Below are 20,008 nucleotides of genomic sequence, written 5' to 3' on the forward strand. Positions count from 1 at the left end.
CTAAATGAACTGGCTTCTCCAGTGGATTTGCAGCCACTTAACTTGCATTAGCCACAACACTCAAGTTAACGAACACAGCATCCCTTTTCCTTGGGAAATGTGCTCAGCAGCAACACTGGGCCAGGACAGCAGCCAAGGCAGTGGATGCTGCAGCACTGATTTGGCTGCTGTGGCTCAGATTTGGCTGCTGTGGTTCAGCAGCAGCAACACACTGGGGAGCCCGGGCAACTGCAGCTCTCAGCGAGCTGAGGGTGCTGCAGCAGCAGGCCCAGGCATCCCCCTGCCTCTTGCTGGAGAAGAGTTGTGTCCAGAGAAGGAAACAGAGATGTGAAGGGTCTGGAGCACAAGCCTTTTAAGGATGGTTGAGGGAGCTGGGAAAGGGGCTCAGCCTGGAGAAAAGGAGGCTCAGAGTGGGGCCTTCTGGCCCTGCACAACTCCCTGACAGGAGGGGACAGCTGGAGAGGGGTTGGGCTCTGCTTCCAGAGAACAGGAAAAGAGAAAATGGCCTCAAGCTGCACCAGGGGAGGTTTAAGCTGGATATTAGGGAAAAAAAAATCTTCACGGAAAGGCTCATCAAGCATTTGAATGGACTGCTCAGGACAGTGGTGGAGTCACCATCCCTGGAAGTGTTAAAAAAAAAGAGTGGAAGTGGCACTAGGGGACATGGTTGAGTGAAGAACACAGCGGAAGTGCGGGGTTGATGGTTGGACTTGATGATCTTAGAGGGCTTTTCCAACCTAGATGATTCCATGACTTGATGATTCTGTGATTTTCTGATGGTTAAACATTGTGGGGCAGTGCTGGGAGACAGGTGGGAAGAGAAATGCTGCTGGATCTCAAACACAGCCATGTCCTTCAGGTATGGGGTGAAGCTCTGTGCCCCCTTCTGGGCTCAGGTGCTGGGCAGAGGCACTAAACCAGCAAGCAGGGTGAAAATGAAACCACAGTGGGGTGCTGACCTCCTTCAGCCCAGTTTCCAGCCCAACAAGGTGAGTTACCACAGACCATCCATGCAATGAGTTCCACCAGTTTCCCTGAACGAGAGCAAACAGCTGAGCCGCTTTGCTGGGAGAACAGATGCTGCTAATAAGGCAGTAAATAAATCCATGTGCAATGCTTTACAGTTGGGTTGTAATTACCTCTGCATTGCCAAAAGAGCCAACGCCAGAGCTGCACATTAATGACACATTAATGGGAGTGCTCATCCGCTCTCAGCTGGCTGGCTCCCCAGAGACCGGGGCTTTTATTTTATTTTTGCACATGCCAAAACCACCATGGTCTGGTGGGACTCGCCTGGAGCCAGCACTGGGGTGGTTCCCACTGCTCCTCCTAAAAGCCCAGCTAAAAAGCAGCAAGGCTGAGAGTAATTCCCAGCAAGTTAACATCCATTTGCAACAGCAGGAGGATGGAAGTGGGAGCATGGAGGACTGGCTGCGCTCCGGGGGCTGTGCCTGCTGCTCACACATTGCATGCCCCTGGGTCACAGGGTCTTTCCCTACACTGCAAATCCATTCCAGAACCTGTGGCTTTCCCAAAGTTATCCAGGTTGTCCAGGAGGTTGGATCTCCAACCCAGGACCTACAAATGAACAGGCAGCACAAAACCCCCTCTGTGAGCACTGCTGAGCAGCAAGCAGGACACACCACCCTGCAGTCACGCCAAAGACACAGCCATAAAAATAAAAGCTTTTTATTTACTTTTTTTTTTTTTATATACCATTACAGAAACATCTGAGTAACATTCTCAACAGGATGAGCAGCTCTGAGGCCCAGGGGATGAGCGCAGGCAGCCAGCTCCAGAGTCTGCCATGCCGTGCTCCTGAGCTGCTGCTGCTCTTGGGGCATGATGTCCTTGCTCCTTGCCCTCGGCGAGGATACCCAGTACTCCCGGTGTCAGGGTGTCACCTTCTTGTAGGTAATGTGCAAGTGCTGAGTCATAGGCTGCGTAGTGGTTGCCATTGAGACAGTTTGTTCGAGTTTCCCATCAGAATTGAGCCTGAATTTTCTGGTAATCTAAACCAGGGGTAGGAAAATAAATAAGGAAATCAAGCAATGAGCGTCCACAAGCTGAATCCTTTACCTGTGCCTCCTTCCCTTTGCCATCCACATGCCTGCTGTCAAAGCACCAGCCAAAGAAGGATAATGTCACTATGGCAGGCAAATAAACAAAGCATTTTCTCTCCTCTCCACAGTACCAAATCCAACCCCATTATCCATGGAAGAAGGCAGGTTCACAGAAACACAGAATTAACTAAGTTGAAAAAGACCTTTGAGACCATCAAGTCCAGCCTATGACCCATTACCATCTTATTAACTAAACCATGGCACTGAGTGCCATACACAGCCTCTTTTAAAACACTTCCAGGGATGATGATTCCACCACCTCCCTGGGCAGCCCATTCCAGTGCCTAATCATGCTTTCTATGAAGAATTTTTTCCTGATGTCCAGCCTAAACTTCCCCTGGTGCAGCTCAAGACTGTGTCTTCTTGTCCTGTCACTGGTTGCCTGGGAGAACAGCCCTTACCTGGCTACAACTTCCTCTCAGGTAGTTGCAGAGCATGATGAGGTCTCCCCTGAGCCTCCTTTTCTCCAGGCTAAACAACCTCAGTTCCCTCAGTCATTCCTCACAGGGGTTGTGTTCCAAACCCCTCACCAGCCTTGTTGCCCTTCTCTGGATGCTTTTGAGCATCTCAAGGTTCTTCCTAACCTGAGGGGGGCCCAGAACTGGACACAGCACCCAAGGTGTGGCCTCACCAGTGCCAAGCACATGGGAACAATCACTGCCCTGCTCCTGGTGGCCACACTACTGATCCAGGCCAGGATGCCCTTGGCCTTCTTGGCCACCAGGGCACACTGCTGGCTCGTGTTCAGCTGCTGCTGACCTGTAGCCCCAGGTCACTTTCTGCCTGGCTGCTGTCCAGCCACACCGTCCCCAGCCTGTAGCGATGCAGGGGCTGTTGTGCCCAAAGTGCAAGACCCAGCACTTGGACTTGTTAAATCTCATGTTGTTGGATTCAGCCCATCTATCCAGCCTGTCTGGGTCCCTCTGCAGAGCCCTAATCCTGTGAGGTGCCCTCCACCCAGGGAGGAAAAGATTTCGTTTCGGATAAGCATTGTTAAAGTGAGAGGCATGGCTTTAAAGCCCGGCAAGAGTGAATTCCTGGGAAAGGGGAAACCCAACAACTGAAAACATACATTCAAAGGCAGGGGAATTGGGCCTTTCCAAAGTTAGGGCACTATCTGTGTAGGCAAAAAAAATTTTTGTCTACATCTGCAGAAACTTGTGCTCTCTGGTGTCTAAGGGTCTGTTTTATAGTACACAAAAACCCGGCTGTGAGAGCTTGCTCAGCTTTGCTGTCCCTCAGCTGCTGCTCAGCCACAACAGCTTCAGATGTGACAATGACACTTCCAGAGGTGACCTCAGGATGCCACACTGATTCCAGCAGTGCCACTGTACTCACAGCTGGCTGTACCCCTACCAACTGTATCAACAAACCTCCACTGCACATCCCAAAAAAGTCAAACCCACAAAAGCAAACAACCAAAGGTGGAGCTGACAGCAAGTGCCAGACCTACCCTGCAGCCAGAGATGGGAAAAGAGCCCAGAGCAAGGTCTGAATGCTCTGAAAAGCAAGAGAAAGATCTGCACGTGTTCCTGAAATATCCTCATAAGGCCCAATACCAGCCACACCTTAAATGTGCATCCCCATACTGCAATCAATCTAGAAAATCAGCATTAATAAGTAATCCCACTGCCATAAAGAGTATTTAGCCAAGACTTTCCTATCTTCTTCCCTAAGGATCTGCTACTGGCAATTCTGGAGACAGGATTCTGGGTTAGCTGGTCTGATCCAGCCTGTCAGTTTTTATCGTAAAGATCCCTCTGGGTCTCATAATGTGCAAAATCTCTTCTGAAGGCTCTTACAGAAAGACTAAGCCAGGATGCCATGTAGTACTTCCAATAACTCCTGATGGTATTCTGTAATTAAAGCATGCTAGATAACGTATCATCTAAACAAGACTCCTTCTGGGACAAGCAATGCTATGGGAATTGCTTGCCCTGTGTGCACTCACCTGCTCTACATGGGGCTTCTTGGCAAAGGAGATCCTGGCTATGGAGTGAGAAGCTATAGACAGCTCTTGTCCATTTACCTCCCCTTCCTCCACCTCCACCAGACCTAGGGAAAAGGGCATACATATTATTAGGCTGCAAAGGTTATTTAAGCATGTCACCATTATTATTTTGGCCTTTAACTTAAAAGGGGGCTTTAAAAAAAAGAGAAAGAGGAACTTTTTACACATTCAGATAAGGATAGAACAAAGAGAAAGTTTTAATCTGTAAGAGGAGAAATTTAGGTGGGATATTAGGAAGAAATTTTTCCCTGTGAGGGTGGTGAGGCTCTGGCACAGATTTCCCAGAGAAGCTGTGGCTGCCTCATCCCTGGAAGTGTCCAAGGCCAGGTTGGACAGGGCCTGGAATAACCTGGTCTAGTGGAAGGTGTCCCTGCCCATGGCAGGGAGATTGAACAAGATGGGCTTTAAGGTTCCTTCCATCCCAAACCATTTCATTCTCTATTTGGTCACTTAACAGACCAGCACTCCCTGTTAAGAATGGTTTTGTTTGCCCTAGCACTATTGACAACTGCAGATCCACACAACCTCAGACATGGACTGCTGCTCACAAAAATCCAACCAGACTTATTCACACTGTGTGGGATGGGGATCACAGCACAACTGGCACTCTTCCCTTCAGCACCTGTCATTTTAGATGTGAATTTAAGCATCAACTGGAGTTTAACACTTTCACTTATAATAACTGAACTGTGGTTCTCTCTCATTCAGTCCCCATAAGGTAAGAAGTACCAAGGTGCTACATCTACACACTGGAGGTTTCCTAGTTTAGGAACCACTGTGGGTCTAGCGCCAAAGAGCAGTGATTCCAACAGGGAGAATTAATTAAATAAAACCGTAAGAGGGGCAAGAACTTTCTGAAAAAGTGATGAAATGATCCAGCAGGGTAAGGACCTCTTCTTTTCCCCAGTGTGGGTATCAGGTGTGTACCTGTGTTCTGGGCACTGATGAAGGCCACCTTATTAGTGTCAGGTTTGAGGCGGATGAATCCACATTCCCGGTGCATGGGTTTCCTAGTATCCGGATGGAAGGCATTGAACCTGAAAGAAATCAGAGCACAAAAGCTGATGTGTTTTGCACTCAGAAGACTTTTTCTGGCCTGGCTTCCTCTTATTTAACCACATGAGTGCCCGCAGAACTCTTTGAAGAGTAAAAGACTGACAATATTTCAGAGATGAGAGCTGTAAACCTGGAAAAACACACTTACTTTACAGAGGCACAGCTATTTCTTAAAGCTGGAGTTAAGTCTTTAAGTTCAAGCTTTAGATCTTCCACAGCCTCTGGGTCTTTCTAAGAACTAGCTCAGAAACCCCTCAGGAACCCAGATACTTCACAGATACTGAAGCCACATGTATCTCAAAAACTTCTTTTTCTCAAATAAATGCCTGGAATTACTGTATCATCTTTATTTAGCTTTTACACCTGGCAAAGTTTTTTTCAGTATATTCCCTGCTGTAGGAAGCAACAGAGAAGACATATTTCTCCCATCACCCCCTTCAAAAAGATAAAAAGTTCAGCCCAAACTCTTGTTTATTTTTCAGGAGGCCTTAAGAAGTGTAGGTTTGGTCACCCCTAACATGGGTGATTATACTTATCAAAGGAGAAACAAACTTAAATCAGGCAGCTTTCAGTGCTTGGAGCATTTAAGGGATACAGGTACTGTTTTTTACAAGCCACTGCTCCAGGAGCCAGAAAAGCATAGATAGGGTGTCTATCCTCCAAGACTGCTGCCTATTTTCCTGGCACTTCCTAAAGTTCAACAGTTCACAGCTGTGTAACTCCTTGGCATAAAGAAAAGAAGGGGGGGAAAAAAAGGTGACTCAAATAAGCAACTGTTCACAAGCTGGGGAGGAAGGTGTGGCCAGAGCAAGACTGTCAGAGCTTTTTTCCCTCTGGAAATCGGACTAAAGCAGTCACAGGCTGAGCTGGCAGCTCCATCACACTCCAGGAACACAGGGCATCTCTCACACAGCACTTCCATCTTGAAATTCTTCTTTCCTTAGTTTTCAAAGCAACACACTTTCCAACTCACCCCTCCCAAAGGAACACTGAAGCAGTACTGAGCAGTAGCCAACTTGTCACATCCCTCCCTCTGGATTTCTTTTGATTTCTATTAGAACAATCACTCTCAGCCAAAGCAATTAGTTAAGCTACCTGCCTCATATCCCATATGGTTTAATAAGCACTAATTTCTCTCAGATTTTCACAGTAGTGAACACTGAGGGCCACAGCTCAAAATGGACATGGTAGCCATGCCATAGCTCCTTCATTTATTCTAAGTGGGAATTGCACAAAGAATGCAAATTAATCACAAGTTTTCAAGGAAAATGAAAGTCAGAGCATGCAGTCACATACCACATCATCATCTCATTTGGTAGGTGAGAATTTGTGTACTTTGCCTTTGGAAAAGAAACCCAATTAACAAACCACCCTGGAGAAATGCTTGCTCAAAGCTGCTGCCAATACAGACACACCCCTCAACTTACGAGAAGTTGAGCATGGGCTGCCCCACGTGAGAGATGTGCACTTCTTCCAGGTACTGGAAGGGCTTCATTGTAGTGAAGGTGCCGTCTCCTGGCGGGTCTGAGAGCCAGGTGCCCAGCATCCAGGACAGGGGTTCCATCACAGGGTTCAGCTGGGGAGTCTCTGTGGAGGAAAAGAAAGAAGAAAGAAAACTCAGGGATCTGTGCTCTGCAGGTTGCCGTGAGCTGCCTCCAGCTGGCTGGAGGTGAACACAAAACACCTCAGAAATGGCTCAACACCACAGCGATGCTTTCCTTCGGAGCAGGGCCAGCTCCAAGGTGGGAGATGGGGAACAACAAACAGTCATGGAAAATGGGTCTGTTCCACTCTTGCAGGTGGTCCACTTCTGACTCCTCTCTGCAGCTTGATCTGAAAAAAAAGCCCCCTCTCATCTACATGCAGGGAAGAAGATGACTGAAACCTCAGCATAAAGAATAATCATTAAGTGATAATGAAACTCTTAATAATCTGAGCTAATATTTCTCAAGCACTGAGTACATACCTGTACATACATTTCCAGTTTGTTTCAGAGGCCAAGGAAATGAGTCCCCATTTCAAAAGAAAATCAGGCTGTGTACATATTCAAGATCAGTTTGGCTATAGTATTTTTTTAAGAGGTTAACAATGGCCTGAACAAAGAGACAGGCAAGGACCATAAAGAAGCTGTTCTACTAAGGCTCTAGACTAAGACAAACATTTTAAAAAGACTTGGATGCCTGTAAGGTAAAGAGTAAATGGAAGAGAAAGATACTTCCCTTTGTCACTGCAGTTATGAAAAAGCAACTAAGGTCTGTTTCAAGAAGTTAAAACTTCTTTAACAAAACATTTTACAGAACCACAGAATTAGCTGAGCTGGAAGGAACCCACAAAGATTATCAAGTCCAACTCCTGACCCTGCGCAGGACCATCCCAAAGAGTCACACCATGTGCCTGAGAGCATTGTCCAAATGCTTCTTGAACCCTGTCAGGCCTGGTGCTGTAGGAGAGTTTAGATAAACAGTTTTACATTTTACTTTCAGAGGTTGTGGCCTGAAAAAAATACATTAGGAAAATTGAAACAATTTAAAGCCATGTGAAGAACAGAGCAGATAAATTACTGAAATGTAAGTAAGGAAAGCAAAACATCACCTATAGGATGTTGGGAAATATGGATTCCCACACAAATGGGGTGCCTGCTACTCTCAGTAGTCTGTTATGCAGAAAGATATGACTGAAGTAAGCTTAAAGCATGTCCTCCTCCCCCTCATGGGATAAATATTTCATACTGGCAAGGTGGGTGTTCCAGGGGGGTGTTTTCCACACCTAGTGAGATAAAGAATACAAGAACAAGCTGCCTGTCTGGCTGGTCTAAAAGGCACAGACTCAACTGCAGGGAGAAATCACAACCTAAACAAGCAAGATTTGCTTGATCAGTCTCAGTTTTACTGTGCTCTTTATGAAATGTCAAGCTAAAAGACTGTGCAAGGAAGGACAGTCCACACCTGAAATGCCAAAGGAGAAGGAACAGCAACTGGGTAAAAGAGACCATTTATGGTACTCATTCTCCCACAGACAGCAGTTTTAAAAGCCAGCCCCTGTCAGCAAAGTGCTACTACTTGGTTTGCTTTATCCTGAAGTATTTTGCAAGGGAAGAAACATGAGAGCTCACCAGGAAATCGGTGATAAAGGTCTAGAGCATCAGAGCCAGGATCTGTAGAACATCCTTGTCAGAACGTGCAGTCCCAGCAGCTTGCCCAGGACTTGGAAAGGGGGTCCCACAATCTGTACAGTAGTGTCAGTGTACCGGGCAGTATTTCCTTGTACTCAGCTTTCCAATTCCATGAGGAGAGCACACAGTTCTGTGGCTAAGGAGCATACTGCTCCCCCCTCCAGCTGATGGTTGCTGCATTTCTTTCCACGCTTTTTGCAGGCTCATCTCCCACGATGGAAGTGAAAAGCAAAGCTTTTGAAAAGCTACGGGAGCCTGCAGCCTGGGCTGCTGCTGCCCTCTCCTGGGTCAGCATCCCTGGAGCAGGACAGTTTCTGTCACCACAAATGCTTCCATAGGGTGCTTCCTTTTCTTCTACTTGCATTTCAGGAAAAGCATCAAAACAACAGATGAAAGGAATGGCTTTAGCCATTCCCACTCTTTAGACCGGATTATAAACCAAGAGAAGCCAAGTGATCATTTCCAGCACCCCCTGCTTGACCCCACTGCCCTGCTGTGCAGCCTGACCTGGTGAGCTGGTCTCACTTCCAAAGGGCTAGAATTCCAGCCAGCTGAAAAGTGAAGATGTAACTGTAACCCATGAAGTTTCTGGCACCTGGGCAAACAACACGGACAAGTGATCATTATTACTTTCCAAACTACCTAGATGACAGCAAAGCTAAAGAGTTCTTTAGCTCTCATGTGGTTTGGAAAAGTCAAGAGCAGCAGAATTGAATAAGGACCAGAGACTCAGTGAAGTACAGGTAAATACAGACACCCTGATCTCATCCCATGCAGTGCTATGCTTACCTTCAATGCTGGTCTCTGACTGGTGGACTTTTTTCCTTCCTGGCTGGAAGGCTGGGCTGAGTGAGTGGAAAAGCAAGAGGGGAGGCAGACAGGACAGAGTCTGATTGAATCCATAAGAAAAAAACTCAGCCATTTGAAAAGTAACTTGCTTTTTTATGTTATGGTTGGGGCAGGTAAATGCAGAACTATTGTAGCAACAAAAAGTTCTTTGCTGAGCTGCTTTGTTCCAAATTTCAGGTTTATAGATACAGTCACTGTCAAGAGAAACTCCTCTGACTGTGGGAATTCCAAGCATAGAAAATTCTCGAGATCTTGTGCATGCACGCCCAAACACAGAAATGAATACAGGGTTCAACCTGAGACCTTGGAAAATGCTTCTGGATTTAGAGACCATAAGCAAGAATGTGGGTGTGTAGTTTAGCAAGAAAGACATTAAGACAGGTAGTGGAAAGTTTTAAGGTTTTAAAGTTAAGATATAGAAGTAGTTATAAAGGTAATAAGAAATTTAAAGTATAACAAGTAGTTTTGTGTGAAATTATATGATTGGTTAAGAATGTCTACATTGCACCATAGATGTGTAAGACAAAGTAATTAACTATTGGTGTAAAAGTAGAAACATTCTTTGTGGCAGTAGTTTATTGGCTAATTAACCTTTAAGAGACCTTGTAACCTGTGGTCTTATGACCAGTGACCACAAACATCTGGTGAATATGGTGAAGACGTTCTCACTCCTTCATGAGACTGCAGAAGAAGAGTAATAAATCATGCTTTAAGACATCTCCCAGTAGTCCTGTCTCTCTTAAAATGCCAGTACTGACACTGATGAAGGAGCCTGTACATCCCTTTTTAAAGGTCTGAACTCCTGGCACATCATTTTTACAAAAAACCCAGTAATGTGGTTTAAAAGGTAAGTGTATGATGATATCAAGAATACAAATGACATCTGAGAATTTGCAGTGCAAGAGACCCTGGTCACCCTTCTGCACGATTAAAACTTCACACTCAGAGAGGGTCCTCTTAATGCTGATTCTCTTGCATTCATATGCACAATTCCTCTTTTATCTGCTAACAGGGAAGTGCTCTCTGCATCCTCTTTCTTAACAAGGACATTCCTGAGTCACCTTCTCCTGCACTTTCTGGAAGCCATTAGGGATCCAGCATCTCCAAGACCCCGTTCCTCTACAACCTGATGTAGTGGAAGCTGTCATTTTCTATGGCAGGGGGTTGGAACAAGATGAGCTTTGAAGTCCCTTCAGCTCAAACCATCCTGTGGATCTACAAAATCTCACTGAAATCAGCCATGACATTCAGGAGCTGTAACAGCTTGGGAGACAAAACCACACACCCAAAAGCAATCTGATCACCTTGCTCTTCTTCCTTCAGGTAGCCACTCAGGCCACAACTACCATGCCAAGGTCAGCTCCATTTCACCACCTGGCCCTGCTCCATCTCTCCAAACTCACAGATAGACTGTTCCTGCATCTTTTCCATTCCTGGAGAGTTTACAAGTCAAATCCCACCCTTCATTGTAGCACAGCCTGGAACTGGCTGTCCAGTCTTTGCAACAGGAGATACTGAGTTCTCCCTGCCTTGAAACAAACAAGACAGAGCAGCTGGACAGCCCCCTCGGGCCATGTCTACACAGCCAGCGTGGCTCTCAAGTGGGATCCCTGGCACAGAAAGCTATGCTGGCACAAATTCCTACACAGCTTTATCAGTAAAGCAGCAGTGAGTGGCCAGCTGGTTGCTGACAAGGCAGCTAACGTATATCCTTAAGCTGGGGAACACTGCCTGCAGAAAACTTCAGAAAAAAACACATACAAACAACAAAAAGAAACACCCCGCAAAAAAAAAACCCCAAACACAATCTCTGAGTCTTCAAAGCGTGGGGTCTGCAGCATCAACTGGGCAGTTCCCTGAAGTTCTTCCTTGAACACAGTTGCTCACTGGGTTTAAATCATCATCATCAAGGTGCTGGTACTTAAGGAACAGCCTCACTTGGTATATTCTGTCCATATTTAAATACAGAGGGTGGCTTTATACTCTGCTGCTCTCCCCTGAGAGCTGCACCCCTTCAGGCACTTGGCTGATGCTCTCCCCAGCAAACCAGCAAAACATTCCTGGCACTGATGTGCACTAGTTCCATCACAGAACAAGTTGGAAGGGACCTGTCAGGATCGAGTCCAACTCCTGGCCCTGCACTGGACACCCCAAGAATGACGCCGTGTGCTGGAGAGCATTGTCTGAACTCTTCTTGAACTCTGCCAGGCTTGGTGCTGTGACCACTTCTTTGGGGAGCTGTTCCAATGCCCAACCATCCTCTGGGGAAAAAACCTTTTCCCGCTATCCGACCTAAACCTCCCCAGCTCAGCTTCATGACATTTCCTTGAGTCCTGTCATTGGTCATGAGACTGAAGAGATCAGTACCTGCCCCTCCACTTCCCCGTGTCAGGTCTGACCTCGGTCTCCTCCTCTCCAGCTTGAACAAATCAAGTGCCCTCAGCCACTCCTCATAAGGCTTCTTCTGACCCTTCCCCATCTTTGTGGCCTCCTCTGGACACTCTCCAATACCTCAATGTCTTTTTTTATACTGTAACATTCCTCCAGGCCTCAAGGTCTCAAGGTGAGGTCACCCCAGACCAGAGCAGAGTGGGACAATCCCCACCCTGGCCCATCTGGCAATGCTGGGCCTGATGCATTGGATGTCCCTCCTGGCTGCCAGGACACTGCTGATTCATATTGAACTTGCCATGGACCAGAACCCCCAGGTCCCTTCCCACAGCTGGTCTTCAGCCCTGACCCTAAGCCACTCCATACACACAGCCAGGGTTGCCCTGTCCTAACTGCAGAATCCAGCACTTGCCCTTGTTAAACACCACATAGCTGGTGATTGTCAGGAAGCTGTGCTGGCTGTGACTGGTAAATGTCCATCATCTGACCTTGCTTCTACTGGACACACACCTTCCTTTTCCATCTTATTTCCAAGATAAATCCCTGGTCAGCCAAGCCAGCTTTCTGCCTCACCTGCTTGACTTCTGACATTTAGTAATTGCTGTTCCTGTGCCCTTTGGAGATGATGTCTAAAAGTGACCAGCACTGATAGACCGCAGCACCTGCAAAAACATTTTCCAGGGGACCTTATTCCCTAATTCCCTGAGCAGCCTGGGGTCTGCTCTCCTCAAGGCCAGAATTGAGGTTTTTCTGGTACTCTTCCTCCTGTCACCAGAGATTTCAAATTTGATGGCTCCATGGTCACTGTGGCCTAGTTGGCCTCTCGCTCGTGAGATCCTCTCTGATGATAAGCAGGACATCAAAATCATCCTTCCAAGTCAGCTCCCTGAGGGCCCATAAAGTTCCATAAAGTTGTCATGCAGGTGTTTTAGGAACCTTCTGGCCCGGCTTGTATCAGCTGTCTGATATTCCCAGTTAATTTCTGGCAGGTTGAAGTCCTCTGGGACAGTTGACTTGGAATCTTCCCTTAGTTTTTCAAGGAATAATTTGTCAGTGTCATTATCCTGGCTAGGAGGTCCAGAGTGGACTCCCACTGTGAAATCCACGTTATTTGTTTGCTCCCTGATTCTTATCCAAAGGCTCTCAACTGTGCCATTGCCAACTGTGAGCTCCAGACACTCCAACCCTTCTATTACATACAGTGGCACCCCTCTGCCTCTCCCTCCTGAAAAGCCTGGAACTGTCCATCAGGGCACTCTAGTCACAGGGAAAACTCCCACCAGGTTTCACTTATGCCAATGGTGCCAGATCTCTGGGACTGAGCCAAGCTTCCAGCTCCTCGCTGGTACCTCATGCTGGGTGTATTAATGCAGAGACATTTCTGGTGTTGTACATTGTAGACAACACCTGGTGAATCAATTTGAGGGTTCCCATTAGTGCTCCTTTCCTCAAGTTTAGGCACTCCAGCCCATTGGTCATCACTGGTGACCCTGGCTTTGTCCCTTTCCCCTTTCCAAATTAGTTTAAGGCCATATCAACAAGCCCTACCAGCTCCTGTGTTAGAACTCCTTCTCCCACAAGAAAGATGCATCCCACTAAGTGTCAGCAGATCAGCTGTTGAACAGATCATCCCATCTCTGCTCCAAAGGCTGGGAATGTGGTTATATTCACAAATGTTCATGCTATAGAGTCAATAATTAACTTCATAGCCAAGTGCCAAGGTGGTGATGCTCTAGTGCCTGTAGTCACTGCCAGAGGTTTGCTGTACAAAATACAAAGAAAACATTTTTTAAATTATATTCTATTATGAGAAACCAAACACTCTACCTGAGCTCTTTCTCTCGAGTTTTCCTTAGTTTGCTGTTTCATTGCATCCTAGCTGCAAGCTGGGTTTTTGTTGTGAGTCGCTGCCAACTCTCTGCAAAATTAAATGCTTAATGCACAAACTCTATTAGGCAAAAAAACCCTGGAAAGAACAAGACCATCCTACTGAAAAAACAAAAAAAACCCAAAAAAACAACACCAGCGCAAGTCTTGTTTCTTCCCTTCCAACTGCCTTTCCCTCCAAGGGGGAGGTCAAAGAGCCTTCCTCAACCAATTCCCAAAGCTGGCGTGCCTGCACACTGCTTGCTCCCATGCTGAGCACAGAACAGTTCACCCCCCACCCAAGTGTTCAGGCCACAGTGAAGTCTTATCCAGCCTCTCTCAAGACACCTTCTGCCATGGATTCAGCCCCTATGCACACGCTCCTACTCCCCATCTCACTCTCAGTGTATCTTATAGCTCCCTCGTTCTTTGCAATGCCCACCCTATGGACCGATTTTCTACCCTGGCCACTGCCATCCCAGACAGGACACAAGAAAAATTACAAGCAGCACCTGCTGTCTCAGAATAAAAGCAGTTTTCTCCCAAAATATAGCTCCCAGTTAACATACAACTGCCAGGCTAGCAGTGCCTGCCCTGGTAGAGGAATTTCCCTGACAGCACACCTCTGTGACCCATTAGACACACTTCATTTTCAAGCAGAACTGGACACCAGCCCGCTGCTGGTCCAGTCCTTCTCAGACAGGTAAAAGCACAGCTCATTCATCCATGCACAACCCCATTTGTCACTGTGGGTGACTGTCCAGTCAGGAATGGGATTTTGCTACTCCTTTTCTACGACTTGAATGATATCTGTTGCCACCACGATGGGCAACACCACTTCAGGCCCCACAGACCATGCCTCAAGACTCCACCTCAGCACAAAACCAGCCATTAAAGTCTTCTGGTCCTTCTGCTTGCCCCACAGTTCACCAACTATGCTTCATTTACATGAAAAAAGTACTGTAAATGACACCATTTCTACACTGGCTTTGCAGAGATATTCAAAGACAACTCCAATACGTATTTCCTGCAGATTCCTAGCAGAGTTCTAACCATTTTTCACATGAACTCATTTTACAAACTCTCCCGCCTTTAATATGACCTTCATGAAAACAGACATGCAGCATGGAGGAGGCTCCTCATACCCCCAAGCAGATGAATCCTAAGAGCTTTACCTCTCTGATGAACACAGAAGCTTGAATCCCACGGAATCCTATCTGTCCATCCAGCCATATTCGCAGATATTTTGCTATTTGCTTAACCTGCAGCCCGCCGGCCCCCAGAAGGTGCTTTGCGCAGGGTGGTAAGATGGCTATGAGGGAAGTGAGCTCAGGTTTGGGGAAGATACCGATCCTGCTGCCTGCTGGGAGATGTAGTTTTACAACCGGACCAAACTGGGGCACAGCAAGAGGAGGTAATGTTGCGGAAGGAGCTGCTGGGATCTCCCGTCTGAGCGAGCACAGCTGATGCAGCAGAGCTACGACACCTTCTCACAGAACAAGACGGTCAGAGGACAGTGGACAGTGCTGTTAGAACAGCCATGCCTTCCCAAGGACACATCCCTGCTTGCTTGCTGGCTGTCCCTCATTTCTCCCAGTGCATCCTGTCATCCTCCAGAAGCTACATCTAACCCTGTCCTGCTTGCTACACCATGCCTAAGCGAGCTCGTCCACCAACAGCACTCCTCAGCCTTTGGTCCATGGGCTTCATGAAACAGAAGGAAATGTTTTCCTACCAAACAAACACCTAAATTCAAAGACTAGATGGAAAAGGCCACCATGGCAGCTGTGCTGTGCTGGAGACAGCTTGGGGCTTCTCCTAAACCAGTCGGTCCCCCTGGTAAGACAGGTTGGGAAACACCACTCAAGCACATCGTGATAGCTGGAGTTGGGAGCCACTTGCTCAGCCTGAGTCACCCAGCCTCAAGCACGGCTGGCAGGCAGTGCTGCGCAGCAGTCCTGCAGAAACCTGCTCTTCCCAACCAGCTGGAGCTTGGATACAGCCAGCAGAAATTTATTTGTCTCATTAGAGGAAAGTATGTGAGAACTAGCACCAAAACAAAGTTCTGCTGAGTGGGTGTGGGCCTAAAGTTTGTTTTTTCTGCTCAGGATTTTGTGGAAACAGCTGAACGTGAGGGATGCAGACAGGTAACAACCTGCACAGTCAGTCCAGTCAGGTACTTCTACTCAAGGAACTGCCTTTAGCAGAAAAAAAATATGCAGGCTCAGGTTCACAGCTAAAACCATCACCTCAACCACACATCAGATGAGTTGGGACAACTGAGTCGTGGCTACTGACAAAGACTATTATTAACCAAATGTGTTACCTGACTGTACTTTTATGACTATGAAAAGCCTTTCTTAACTCAGCTTTGTATTACAGTAAAACTCAAGTGTCTGGGCATGAACCAGACTCTGCCTGGCAGCAGCTGGCTACACTTCATCAGCTATTTTTGCTGCCATAAACTATTACTATAAGCACACAAAAAAAGAGTCTAAAACAGAAGAGCACCAAGATGAAGCTAAAATAAAAAACAAAAAAACAAAAAAAAGCCAGTTAGCCAGCAACAAACCCTTTGAAAAAGTTTGCAGCCAAAGGGTTCCATATAAACTTCTTATCATGCCAAGCTACAGCTGCTAAAATGGCTCATTTTCACACACTGATCTCCAGTTTTATTGACAAAAGATGGCAGAATGGGTAATTAATTGGTCAATTCATTACAGAAAACTATGTCTTCCCTTATAAAATAGAGCATGTAACTCATATATTAAGAATATCTTTTACAAGGACATAAAATTTTCACTTCTCAAAGACATACATATAGAAACACTAATCTTGGGAAAAAGGAGAAAAATCATAGTGCTTACCAGAATAAAGAAAAACATCCTTAAAGATACTCTTTCTGCAATTAGTATATCAGTGAACGTAACAAAGGGAGACACCTTTTTAAAAATATAGATATATATAAAAATTAATTAATATTTCCCATGCATACATATATATATATAGGAATGACAACTATGGAACCCTAAAGTTGCATTTGGTTATTTTCTTTAGCTTGACACCTAAACAATACAAAAATACAGACCAGAAGGTACAAACAAGATTGTGCTGATTTCCCAGGGGGAAAACATTTCCCCCCTGTATGCAAATAAAAGTGTGAGTTTTCCCATACTTTGAAAAATTAGATACATATGGGAAAAGTAGTGCTGGGTGTTGACCTTCATGAACCTTGTTAGGGTCTACTTTCCTCTTTCAGTGAGGAAGTTGGCCCTGCTGCAGCAGCCTGGAGAATGTGCCTGTCTATGCCAGCACTACCTTTCTGACTGCCCAACAGCTCCAGAAGAAGCCAATAAGTTTTTCTCCTAAAGGAAAGGTGAGAATTAGCCATCGGGTGACACCCAGCCCTCCACAGGTGACAACTTCTGAAAGCAAGCCCCACATCATTAATCCTTCCCAAGGCAACCCAATGTTTTCTCAGCAGCCACACACAGCACTAGTCCATTAGATGGTCATAACTCTTGCTCTGAAATGCACCTTGCAGCCACAGTGACAGTGCACAAATTGTACATTAAAAGACCCCCTTTTTTTTTTTTGCAAGAAGGGTTATAGCCCAATTTGACTTCTAGGTAACAAACTTTTTACATGACCTCATCCCTCACTGAGTTTCCCTATGCTTTCAGGTGCTTAATTATTATTTTTGCAATTCATAGAGAAGCATTTTCCATCATTCCCTGCTTTATCATGTTGACAGACTTCTGCCTTCCAAGGGAGGAAAGTCAGACATTTGCTCACAAATTGTGAGCTCAGTGTGCACACCAATATTGTCATATTTAACACCTCCCTCCCCACTTACATTTCCTGTATCCTGAGTACCGAGTGCAGTATATGAAATCCAATATCAAAACTATTTCTTATGCCACTGAGGACAATAACGGCTTTCCCACATACCTGCTGCTAGGAGAGCTCATTAACACACCAGAAAAAAAATCACAGGCATGCTCTAAAGGAAGAAGGAAAATCCTAACAGGAGCCACTGTGTCACATACAAGTTAAAATAATCCAGAAAGAAAAGAAAATAAATCCATCAAGAGAGTTGCCTGCAACACCACAACCTAAATTCCCATTTCACATCTTGGAAAGATTAGGGATATACGAACTAACTTGTGTGCCCACTGAGGGAATTCTTTAAAATGTATACATAGGTCTTACACAAGCTGCTACTTCTCCTTCCTGGAATGTCCTTTTCTCATACCTTTTCCCCATCACACCTTTACAGCCTCTAAGGAAACACGGAATTCCACCTCAGTGCAGCACCCCTGGGAATACTGACCATAGTCCTGGGATATCAAGCTGTTCAAGTAAGGGAAACTGTTCCGCTTCATCTCATCCAGCTTCTCCTTCAGCTTCCTGACTTGGCTGTCGGAGCGGCTGATCCTCTTCCTCAGAAGTTTCAGCTCTCCGTTCTTCTTCTCCACCTGCTCCCGCAAGCAGCACACCTGGCTCTTGCTCTGCCGGGAGGAGAAGCAGTACGAGTGCAGGGAGTCGATGAGCTTGCAGGCCCCCGAGGCCGACATGATCACCTCGTTGATGGACATGGGGTTGGCGTCCGTGTCACCCTTCCGCCCCACCACGGCCTCGGTGGCAGGCCGAGGGGTCAGGTCTGCCGGGGACGCCGACAGACCCTGGCAGGGTTTCTGGGGGGTCGCGGTGAGGGATGACGTCGGGGAGACCTCTGTGACGGCCTTGTCGTGTCCCAAGAGGTGGCTGCTGCAGCTTGGTTCCACGTCTCTCTTTGGCCTTTTCCTTTCTAGCTGCTCTTTGGGCAGAGACGGCCTCTCCCTGGCGTGCTTGGAGGAAAAGCTGTACGAGTGGAGGGAGCCGATGAACTTGCAAGCACCGGAGGCAGGAGGGGTGAAGTCGTCCACTGACACGCCGCTCCTGTCTGCCACCCAGCTCCCCGCACAGCTGCCCCTGGCACAGTCCTCCACAGGAGACCTCTCTGGCTTTTTCTGCGCTCCAGGCTTCGCACCCAAATGATCCCCTAACGTCCTTCTCCGAGGGCCGTCCAGCTGGCTGTGGAGGGCCTCTTCCTCCTCAGACATGGATCCTGTTTCCTCTTGCAGAGTGGCCTCCTCCATCTCTTTCGTCCCTTGCATCACCATGAAGTCCTGGCCAGAAGACGGGGCCCTCTGTGCTACCTCACCGCCTCCTTCCCGCGGGGCCTCCCCATCCCGCACCGGCACCTGCCTGGCTATTTTCCTTCGGCTCCTGACATAATCCAGCTTGTCGTGCTTCTTCTCCACGAGCTGGAAGATGGTAGGGACAGCAGTGGGCTTCAGCAACCGGTGCTTGTCTTCCAGCCGCTTGGAAAAACTGTCTTTGGTGAAGTGCTCACTGCAAAGAAAGGAATACTTGGTGGGAGTCCAGTTGTCTCTCTGAACAGCTTTCAGCCACTGAATCAAGCGCTTTGAATCCTTCAGAGGGAATCTAAAAAAAGGAACAGACAAAACCCACTAAAAAATAAGCTACATTTTGGAAATCAGAAGGGTTGGTACTTTAAGAATTGCAGAACCATAGAATTGTTGAGGTTGGAAAAGACCTTTAAGATGACCAAGTCCAAGGCAACGGCTAGGTTTGAGAGATTTTGGGGAAAGTTGTGTTTTGGTAAATTACACTCATTTACAAATTAAATTACCGTCATTTAAGTATTACTTCACTTTGGGCTGAAATATTTGATATTCATTCACTGCATCAACAGCTCCACAAAAAGTGCAGGACTAAAAGGTGTTGTTTCCATTTTCATCAGCAATCGATCCATTATTCCGCCCACCATCCCCACGAGGAAGGGGGATGTGACCACCACCAAAACACCCAGCTCAGCCAACACGCTGCCTCCGGAACCCGGGTGGCTGCTTACACCGGGTGTGTTTAATTGCATTTAATTAGGTGTAGACATGCCTAGCGTGGAAGAAAGCCCCCGAGCAGAGGAACCAGGTTCCGTTTCCAATGGAACTCCCGAGACGGGGACTTTGCCCGGGGACTCACCGGCGGCAGCATCCCCAGCGAGGGATGGGGCGGAGGACGGGCCGCGGGGACACGGGCCAGGGCAGGGTCGGGGAGACAGGCCAGGGAGGGCCCGGGTCCCGTGGCGAGGGGCGCTCCCGCTGCCCGGCCGGGGTTGGAGGATGCGGGAGCCCCGAGCCCGTTTCCCCTGAGAGAAACAAAAGGCAGCCACTGCCGTGGGGGCCCGGCGGGGTGAACGGGACCGGGGTGCGGGCGGCCCGGCCGCGGCACTTGCGGCGGGCCGGGCGGGCCGCCCTTACCTGTGGAAGGAGACGGCGCCGCGGCGCGCCTTGCCCTGCCGGTTGAAGCAGTTGGCGGCGGCGCAGCAGATCACCATCTCCGGCCGCCGCCGCCGCCGCCCTCGGCCGGCCGGGCCCGCCCCGGCCCCCGCCCCGGCCCCGGCCCCGGCCCCGGCGCGCCGCCGTACGGCAAGATGGCGGAGCCGGGTCACCCCGGCGCCCCTCGCCGCTGGGG

At 47.7% G+C, this 20,008-nt stretch overlaps 1 protein-coding gene across 4 annotated transcripts; it reads right to left on the bottom strand.

Moving 5' to 3' along the window:
- Positions 1 to 1,673: 1,673 nt before the first annotated feature.
- On the bottom strand, positions 1,674 to 19,912 carry THAP4 (THAP domain containing 4). 4 transcript variants are annotated; one of them, XM_015637716.3, is made up of 6 exons: positions 19,795 to 19,912; positions 17,802 to 18,958; positions 6,618 to 6,777; positions 5,062 to 5,171; positions 4,075 to 4,178; positions 1,674 to 2,012 (listed from the first exon to the last, which is right to left on the bottom strand). In XM_015637716.3, the coding sequence occupies exons 1-6, from the start codon at positions 19,869 to 19,871 to the stop codon at positions 1,893 to 1,895; spliced, it is 1,728 nt and encodes a 575-aa protein (XP_015493202.1). In that variant the 5' UTR covers positions 19,872 to 19,912; the 3' UTR covers positions 1,674 to 1,892. The 4 variants fall into 4 exon arrangements, with proteins under 4 accessions (XP_015493202.1, XP_033372739.1, XP_015493203.1 ...); XM_033516848.1 differs by lacking the exon at positions 19,795 to 19,912 and adding an exon at positions 19,517 to 19,732; XM_015637717.3 differs by lacking the exons at positions 17,802 to 18,958; positions 19,795 to 19,912 and adding an exon at positions 14,644 to 14,774.
- Positions 19,913 to 20,008: the final 96 nt, after the last annotated feature.

Source organism: Parus major, chromosome 9 (assembly GCF_001522545.3).
Source record: "Parus major isolate Abel chromosome 9, Parus_major1.1, whole genome shotgun sequence".
Lineage (NCBI taxonomy): Eukaryota > Metazoa > Chordata > Aves > Passeriformes > Paridae > Parus > Parus major.

What these genes read in the sequence shown, in the direction of transcription:
- THAP4 (XM_015637716.3), bottom strand. Translation starts at nt 19,871, where the DNA reads ATGGTGATCTGCTGCGCCGCCGCCAACTGCTTCAACCGGCAGGGCAAG. An exon ending in CATCAGTGCCCAGAACACAG is followed by an intron (nt 4,179 to 5,061) that starts GTACACACCTGA and finishes CCTTTTCCCTAG; the next exon opens with GTCTGGTGGAGGTGGAGGAA. An exon ending in AGAAGCCCCATGTAGAGCAG is followed by an intron (nt 2,013 to 4,074) that starts GTGAGTGCACAC and finishes CCCCTGGTTTAG; the next exon opens with ATTACCAGAAAATTCAGGCT.